Source organism: Sus scrofa, chromosome 5 (assembly GCF_000003025.6).
Source record: "Sus scrofa isolate TJ Tabasco breed Duroc chromosome 5, Sscrofa11.1, whole genome shotgun sequence".
Taxonomy (NCBI): domain Eukaryota; kingdom Metazoa; phylum Chordata; class Mammalia; order Artiodactyla; family Suidae; genus Sus; species Sus scrofa.
In genome coordinates, this window is record NC_010447.5 from 62,931,238 (window position 1) to 62,939,827 (window position 8,590).

Below are 8,590 nucleotides of genomic sequence, written 5' to 3' on the forward strand. Positions count from 1 at the left end.
ACAGCTACCATTTGTAGCTCGCTGATGTGTCAGGTGTTATGAGTTTCTAGCACTTTATTCGCCCTGATTCTTACAACACAGAGAAGGAAGGTACTGTCATCTCTATTTATTTATTTTTGTCTTTTTGCCATTTCTTGGGCTGCTCCCTCTATGGAGGTTCCCCGTCTAGGGGTCTAATCAGAGCTGTAGCCACTAGCCTATGCCAGAACCACAACAACACGGGACCCAAGCCGAGTCTGCAACCTACACCACAGCTCATGGCAACGCTAGATCCTTAACCCACTGAGCAAGGCCAGGGATCGAACCTGCAACCTCATGGTTTCTAGTCGGATTAGTTAACCGCTGAGCCACGACGGAAACTCCTGTCATCTCTATTTATAAATAAGGAAACTGAGACATTAAAATGGCTGAGCCGAGCTGTTATCCAGTACTGTGTGTACAAAAGCGACTTAAAAATCCTCCAGAGTAATAATGGTTTATATGTAATGACTAACCGGACACCTAGGGTCCTATGTCTGCAAGTCCTTTCCTCTGGCTTTTGTCCTGCTGAAAAGACTTGCGTGTCTTTCTGAAAGCTAAAAACACGAGAAAGAAGTAAAGTGGGAGTTAAAAACAAGTATTATTTTTACCATCACCTGATGCACCAACATTCAACATGTGTTTTATTGTTACCTTAGGGTGAATCAAAGAGAAAAATGGAGCTAACATGTTTCTGCAGAATAAGCCTGAACTGGAGACCCAAAGGAGTCTCAGGTCAAGAAATTCATTGTCCCAGCGGGAGTTTCAGTCACCGGAAATAGCCTCAGGAACTGGAGGTGCATCTTCCATTTGATCTGATTTTTTTTTTTTTTTAATTTTAAAAAAAATTTTTTGCATCTTTGATTTTAAAAAGTGGAAACACGGTGGACCTGCAAGTAGTTCACTGCGGGGTTTATTTTGTTTCCAGGTTCCATGGTCCCAGTTCCCCACCCAGTCTGGGTTACTCAGCAGCCCTCTCTTTGCATTACAATGGCCTTGGTGAGGCTGGCAGACGGGATTAACTGGGAATTCGCAAGGGTGTGTGTGGGCGTGGGGCTGCCAGGAGGGGCGGGCTTAAGTATGGTCGATCCTTCCTTATAAATCTAGAGCCTCCAAAATTTTTCTCATTTTGCTAGATTGGGGTGGTTAGCTCCTGTTCTCGTAAGGGTGACTCACTTCATCCCATTTTTTGATACTTTTAACACCTGGAGGAGATCTTCATGATTCTAAGCTCTTCTATCTAGACACTTAAGCCTGGACTTTTCCTACAATCCAGCTCTTTGGTGGTTTTTTTTTTTTTCCCCCTTCTTCAACTCAACATGAGTGTGGATCCAGCTTGTCCCCAAAGCCTGCTTTGCCCCGAAGCATCCATTTCCAGCGAATCTTCACCAATGCCTGAGGTTTATGGGCCTGAAGAAAATTATGCCTCCTTGCAGATGTCATCTGCTGAGACCCTCGACACCGAGACTGGTAAGAAAATCTTGAATCTTGACGATCTTGAAAAATTGAAAAGCTAAGCTGCTTCAGGGAAATAGAAAGAAGGAAAGGGGCCGAGGGTCGCCTGTTTCACCTTGAGCCCATCAGTATAGGCAGGTGTCCTTATCTATTAATCCTCTCGTCACCTCTTTTTCAACTGTAACTTGATAAGGTCATGCCCTTTCCCCTGTGTCCCAGGCATCGGGAACTGTGGACAGAGAGACGAGGGATTCTGCAGGCCACCTGAATTTTTTTTTTTTTCCTTCCCTTTTAGGGCCGCACCCACGGCATATAGATGTTCCCAGGCTAGGGGTCAAATTGGAGTTCAGCTGCCGGCCTACACCACAGCCACAGCAATGCGGGATCCAAGCCGCATCTTGGACCTACACCACCGCTCACAGCAACACTGGATCCTTGACCGACTGAGTGAGGCCAGGGATCTAACCCGCATCCTCACGGATGCTAGTCAGATTCGTTTCCTTGGCACCACAATGAGAACTCCTGTATGGAGTATTTGAAGGCTGACTGCACAGGCACTGAGGAAAGGAAATGTGTTGTGATCGACTGACGTGTAAATCTTACATGGTATCACTAAGTCCAAGTCCTGACATCACGCTTGAGGCGGTGAGGGTCACCTTTTGGGTTTGTCTATTTCAGGCATGCCGGAAATGGCTTCGCTAATTTAATCGTGTGAAGCGCACCTTGTAGAAATGGTTTGTCTTTCTATTACAGTGGCAACTGGCACTCCCAACCTATGAGGGTATTAACTGGGCAGCTTGCGTTTGTGAGCACCTGTTATGGTCAAGTCGCCTAAACCCCAAGGAAGTGTTCACCCTGTTGCATGGTAGATGATTCCAGAAGATGGAATATGCTGACAGCCAAAGTGGCTCTTCAGAAGAGCTCAGATTTGAAATTAAGTTTGGCTTCAGGAGTTCCCGTCGTGGCGCAGTGGTTAACGAATCCGACTAGGAACCATGAGGTTGCGGGTTCGGTCCCTGCCCTTGCTCAGTGGGTTAACGATCTGGCGTTGCCGTGAGCTGTGGTGTAGGTTGCAGACGCGGCTCGGATCCCGCGTTGCTGTGGCTCTGGCGTAGGCCAGTGGCTACAGCTCTGATTGGACCCCTAGCCTGGGAACCTCCATATGCCGCAGGAGCGGCCCAAGAAATAGCAAAAAGACAAAAAGAAAAAAAAAAAGTTTGGCTTCAAAAATTTATACTCAAGTGCTCAGGCTTCTAACTGGTAACTGCGGGTGTGCAGGGTGCTCGGCATACTATAAAGGCAGGACTACCTCTTATTTTTTTCTTTTACATTTTTGGTCACCCTGTGACCTATGGAGTTTCTAGCCAGGGGTCAGGCTGGAGCTGCAGCTGCAGCAACGCCGGATCCTTTAACCCACTGTTCTGGCCTGGGAACAAACCTGTGCCCTGACCCTGCAGAGACACCACCAGTTCCGTGTGCCATAGTGGGAACTCCACTATCCCAGCACCACCTCTTTTGGAAATCAATTTGGCAGAAGTTGTTAGAAATAAAAAGGTAGGCGTTCTCTAGTGGCTCAGTGGGTTAAGGATGCATCGTTGTCACTGCTGCGGCTCGGGTTTGAACCCTGGTCCAGGCACTTCATATGCTGTAGGCTTAGCCCCCCCAAAAAGGTAGTAATTACAAATAAAAAACATATGGGAGTTCCCTCACGTAGCTCAGCGGTTAACGAACCTGACTAGGATCCATGAGGGAGGGGGGTTTCGATCCCTGGCCTCGCTCAGTGGGTTAAGGGATCCGGCATTGCCTTAAGCTGTGGGGTAGGTCACAGATGCTGTTTGGATCCTCTGTTGCTGTGGCTGTGGCGTAGGCTGGCAGCCATAAAAGGCAAAAATAAACAAACCAAGGTATGGAGTTCCCGTTGTTCTGGCTCAGAAGGCTGAGAATCTGATATAGTGTCCCTTTGGCCTCACTCAGTGTGGCTTGAGGGTCTAGCATTGTCGCAAGCTGTGGCTGCGGTGTAGGCCAGCGGCTACAGCTCCCATTAAACCGCTAGCCTGGGAACCTCCGTATGCCATGGGTGTGGCCCCAAAAAGACAAAAAATAAATAAAAATAAGACGTGAGTCACTATATTGTACACCTGTAATTTATAGAGTATTATACAATTATACTTCAATAGAAAACAGAGTAACTTCCTTGGTGGTCTAGTGTTTGGGATTCGATTCTTTGACGAGGTTATGGCCCAGGTTCCATACCTTGTCTGGGAACTGGGATCCCACATCAGGCCGAGGTGTGCTGCGGGCAAAAAATAAATAGTAAGGACTTCCCGTCGTGGCTCAGTGGTTAACGAATCCGGCTAGGAACCACCAGGTTTCGGGTTCGATCCCTGGCCTTGCTCAGTGGGTTAAGGATCCGGCATTGCCGTGAACTGTGGTGTAGGTTGCAGACGAGGCTCAGATCCCGTGTTGCTGTGGCTCTGGTGTAGGCCAGTGGCTATAGCTCCGATTGGACCCCTAGCCTGGGAACCTCCATATGCTGCGGGAGCAGCCCAAGAAATGGCAAAAAGACAAAAAAAAAGTAAAAGATTATGATTGGCTTGTCCCAAATGCCAAAGTAAAACGAACCCAAAAACTCCATGAAGGAGGAATGACTTTGGAAATGAGGTCACAAAGTTAATGAAGGTAAAGTCTGGATGGAAACAGGGCTGGTCAGAATTCATATTACCCTACCAGGCCTGGTATCAGAACTGGGCAGTATGCTCTTGATTTTATAGGGTCCCTGGAATCGGGATCATGTTTTAAAATTCAGCGGGTGAAGACTGATGGAAAAAGTTATGGGGGGAACACAGGAGGTGGGAGTCAAGTGATCATTGTGACCTTTGAGAACAGCCCCGGGTGTGGGCTCCTGAGCTTAGATGGGCAGGAGGAAGTGGTTTTGAGCCCCTCTCTGCTTTCCAGCGATGCATAATATCAGCCATGTCCATGGTTTGTCAAACAGCACTGCACAAAGGCGAGCAAGGTGTTCAGGGTCACTTTTAAGATTAAAATCAGTACTTAACTACCTAGCTCTGAGGTTGTGAGAACTCTAATATTAGTGCTTTGAACACAAGACATTTTTAATATTGGAAGTTTTAGAGAAAAGTGTCATTTTATTCCCAACAGTCTCTCCTCTTCCTTCCTCCATGGATCTGCTTATTCAGGACAGCCCTGATTCTTCCACAAGCCCCAGAGTAAAACCACTGCCCACATCTGCAGAGAAGAGCACAGAGAAGGAGGAAAAGGTCCCAGTCAAGAAGCAGAAGATCAGAACTGTGTTCTCGCAGACCCAGCTCTGTGTCCTCAACGACAGATTTCAGAGGCAGAAGTACCTCAGCCTCCAGCAGATGCAAGAACTTTCCAACATCCTGAACCTTAGCTACAAACAGGTTAGGGTTGTTTTGTTGTTGATGTAATAGGAAATAAAAATAAGGCCGATTTCTATGTTCTATGTGTGTGTGCACCCCGACAAATAACTTCATGTTTCATGTGAAAATGGAAACTTTTTTTTTTTTTTGCTTTTTAGGGCTGCAACTCTGGCATATGCAGGTTTCCAGGCTAGGGGTTTAACTGACGCTACAGCTGCCGGCCTACACCACAGCCACAAGCAACATCAGATCGGAGTTGTGTCTGCAACCTACACCACAGCTCACAGCAATGCCAGATCCTTAACCCACTGAGCGAGGCCAGGGATTGAACCCGCAGCCTCGTGGTTCCTTGTCGGGTTCATTTCCACTGCTCCATGATGGGAACTCCTGAAAATGGAATCTTTTTTTTTTTTTTTTTTTTTTTGTCTTTGTTGTTGTTGTTGTTGTTGCTATTTCTTGGGCCGATCCCTCGGCATATGGAGGTTCCCAGGCTAGGGGTTGAATCGGAGCTGTAGCCACTGGCCTATGCCAGAGCCACAGCAATGCGGGATCCGAGCCGCGTCTGCAACCTACACCACAGCTCATGGCAACGCCGGATCGTTAACCCACTGAGCAAGGGCAGGGACCGAACCCGCAACCTCATGGTTCCTAGTCGGATTCGTTAACCACTGCGCCACGACGGGAACTCCTGAAAATGGAATCTTTAATGTGAAAATGGAATCAAATATTGTGTGAATGTGTTATAGTTTACTTAACCACTTTTCCTTGTTGCACAAACCAAAGTTGTGGAAACATCTTTATAATCTTTCTTAATCAAAGGACTATCTTCTGAATGAGGAGAGTCCCTAACCAACACGGGTTCTCATTAAAATTGCCCGTTTTGTTTTTCTCTGTGCATTTGGTTACTTAGTGAGGTTAATCATTTTTCATATTATTAGACCTTTTTTTTTTTTTCTTTTTTTTTGTCTTTTTGTTATTTCTTGGGCCACTCCTGTGGCATATGGAGGCTCCCAGGTTAGGGGTCGAATCGGAGCTCTAGCCACCGGCCTATGCCAGAGCCACAGCAACGCGGGATCCGAGCCGCGTCTGCAACCTACACCACAGCTCACGGCAACGCCGGATCGTTAACCCACTGAGTAAGGGCTGGGACCGAACCCGCAACCTCATGGTTCCTAGTCGGATTCGTTAACCACTGCGCCACGACGGGATCTCCTAGCCATTTTATTCAATCACATGGTTTTCTTTTCTTTTTTTTTTTTTGGCCTTTTCTAGGGCTGCGATCCCGAGGCATATGGAGGTTCCCAGGCTAGGGGTCGAATCGGAGCTGTAGATACCAGCCTACGTCAGAGCCACAGCAACATGGGATCTGAGCTGCATCTGCGACCTACACCACAGCTCACAGCAATGCCGGATCCTTAACCCGCTGAGCAAGGCCAGGGATCAAACCCTCAACCTCATGGTTCCTAGTCGGATTCGTGACCCACTGCGCCACGACAGGAACTCCCAGATGGTTTTCTTACTGGTGCCATACTTAGAAAGTCCTTCCCTATTCCATGACCTTTCTTTTTTTCCCCCGGCTGCACTCAAGTCACGTGCAAGTTCCCAGGCCAGGGAGCAAACCTGTGCTGCTGCAGTGACAACGCTGATTCCTTATCCCACTGCCCCACAAGAGAACTCCCATGATCTTATTTTACACATACATATTCTTCTACTTCTGTGATCCTGTTTTCTGACTCATAGTTTATAAATCATCTAAAAATTTTAGTGCATTCTGTGTTGTAATATAATTTAATATTTTCTAAATAGTTGTCCCTGTGGTATGTTTCATAATTCCCGAATTAAAGTAACATTTTTATATTCAATGTAAATGTGCTTACTTGGAGTGGGGTTTCTTACTGCAAACAAATAACGTGTTTTGTTGGGTTTTTTTGGCTTTTTAGGGCTGCACCTGCAGCATATGGGCTAGGGGTCGAATTGGACCTGCAGCTGCTGGCCTATGCCACAGCCACAGCAACATGGGTTCCGAGCCTCGTCTGCGACCTACATCACAGCTCATGGCAACGCCAGATCCTTAACCCACTGAGTAAGGCCAGGGATCGAACCCGCATCCTCATGGATACTAGTCTCGTTCCTTAACCACTGAGCCACAAAGGGAACTCCTAACTGGTTATTTCTGAGTCTGAGATAGTTGTAGCTGCCAGGGGGGAAAAAAAAGCCTAATATCTTTGATTTTTAGTACCCCTGTATTAGTATTTTATGTTTTTCTGTTACCTTTTCCTTACAGGTTAAAACCTGGTTCCAGAACCAGCGAATGAAATGTAAGAGGTGGCAGAAAAACCACTGGCCAAGGAATAGCAACAGTGTGATTCAGGTAACAGGAAACTTATTTTTCTGCTCTTTCCTAGCAAGGACTTTGTAGTTTTGTCCATTGCTGAAGCATGTAATCCCAACAAAAGACAGTTCTGAGTTTCCTTGTGCTTTTTCAGTTAATCCATCCTTCTCTTTCAAAGGGCTCAGCCAGTACAGAATACCCGGGCTTCTATTCCTATCACCAAGGATGCCTGGTGAACGCTTCTGGAAACCTGCCCGTGTGGGGTAATCAGAGCTGGAATAACCCATCATGGAGCAACCAGACCTGGAACAGCCAGTCTTGGAGCAACCAAACCTGGAACAGCCAGACCTGGTGCCCCCAAGCCTGGAATAACCAGACTTGGAATAGCCAGCTCAACAACTATGTTGAGGAATTCCTGCAGCCCCAGCTCCAGTTTCAGCAAAATTCTATCAGTGATTTGGAGGCCGTCTTGGAAACTGCTGGGGAAAATCATAATGTAATACAGCAGACTTCAAAGTACTGCGGTACCCAGCAGCAAATCATGGATTTATTCCCAAATTACTCCATGAACATACAGCCTGAAGATATGTGACGATCATTTTATTTTTTTAAAAAATTTTATTGGAATATAGTTGATTTACAATGTTGTGTCAATTTCTGCTGCACCGTAAAGTGACCCAGTCATACATATACACATTTTTTTTTTTTTTTTTTTTTTTTAAGGCATATGTAGGCTCTCGGGCTAGGGGTTGATTCGGAGCAGCTACAGCTGCTGGCCTAGGCCACAATCACAGCAATGCAGGATCTGAGCTGCATCTGTGACCTACATCACAGCTTATGGCAACGCCGGATCCTTAACCTACTGAGAAAGGCCAGGGATTGAACCTGCGTCTTCATGGGTGCTAGTCAGATTCGTTTCTGCTGAGCCACAAAGGCGACTCCGGTATACATTCTTTTTCTCATATTCCATCATCCAGGGACTTAATATAGTTCTCTGTGCTCTACAGTGGGACCTCATTGTTTCTCCATTCTAAATGTAATAGTTTGCATCTACCAACCCTCAAATCCCTGTCTATCCCTCTTCGCCACCCCCCCCCCCAGGCCTTGGCAGCCACAGGTCTGTTCTCTACATCTGTGCTTCTGTTTCTGCTTTGTAGATAGGTTCATTTTTGTCATATTTTAGATTCCACATGTAGGTGATATCATATAGAATTTGTCATTCTCTTTCTGATTTCACTTAGTATAAGCATCTAGTTGCATCCGTGTCATTGGAAATGGCATTATTTGGGGTTTTTTTATGGCTGGGTAGTAATCCACTGTATGATGATTCTATTCAATCTGGGAAGTGATAGTATTTTCTAGAACTTTTGTTTAGGTTTGTTTC

The 8,590-nt window shown here is 46.3% G+C and overlaps 1 protein-coding gene across 2 annotated transcripts; it reads left to right on the plus strand.

Moving 5' to 3' along the window:
* NANOG (Nanog homeobox) lies at nt 405-7,849 on the plus strand. 2 transcript variants are annotated; one of them, XM_021092389.1, is made up of 5 exons: nt 405-815; nt 947-1,488; nt 4,633-4,895; nt 7,159-7,245; nt 7,385-7,849. In XM_021092389.1, the coding sequence occupies exons 2-5, from the start codon at nt 1,338-1,340 to the stop codon at nt 7,796-7,798; spliced, it is 915 nt and encodes a 304-aa protein (XP_020948048.1). In that variant the 5' UTR covers nt 405-815; nt 947-1,337; the 3' UTR covers nt 7,799-7,849. The 2 variants fall into 2 exon arrangements, with proteins under 2 accessions (XP_020948048.1, XP_020948049.1); XM_021092390.1 differs by lacking the exon at nt 405-815 and having other exon boundaries at nt 856-1,488.

Excerpts from the sequence above, each read along its gene's own strand:
- NANOG (XM_021092389.1), top strand. The coding sequence starts at position 1,338 with ATGAGTGTGGATCCAGCTTGTCCCCAAAGCCTGCTTTGCCCCGAAGCA. Across the intron at positions 1,489-4,632 it reads GACCCTCGACACCGAGACTG|TCTCTCCTCTTCCTTCCTCC; the intron begins GTAAGAAAATCT and ends TATTCCCAACAG. Across the intron at positions 7,246-7,384 it reads ATAGCAACAGTGTGATTCAG|GGCTCAGCCAGTACAGAATA; the intron begins GTAACAGGAAAC and ends TCTCTTTCAAAG.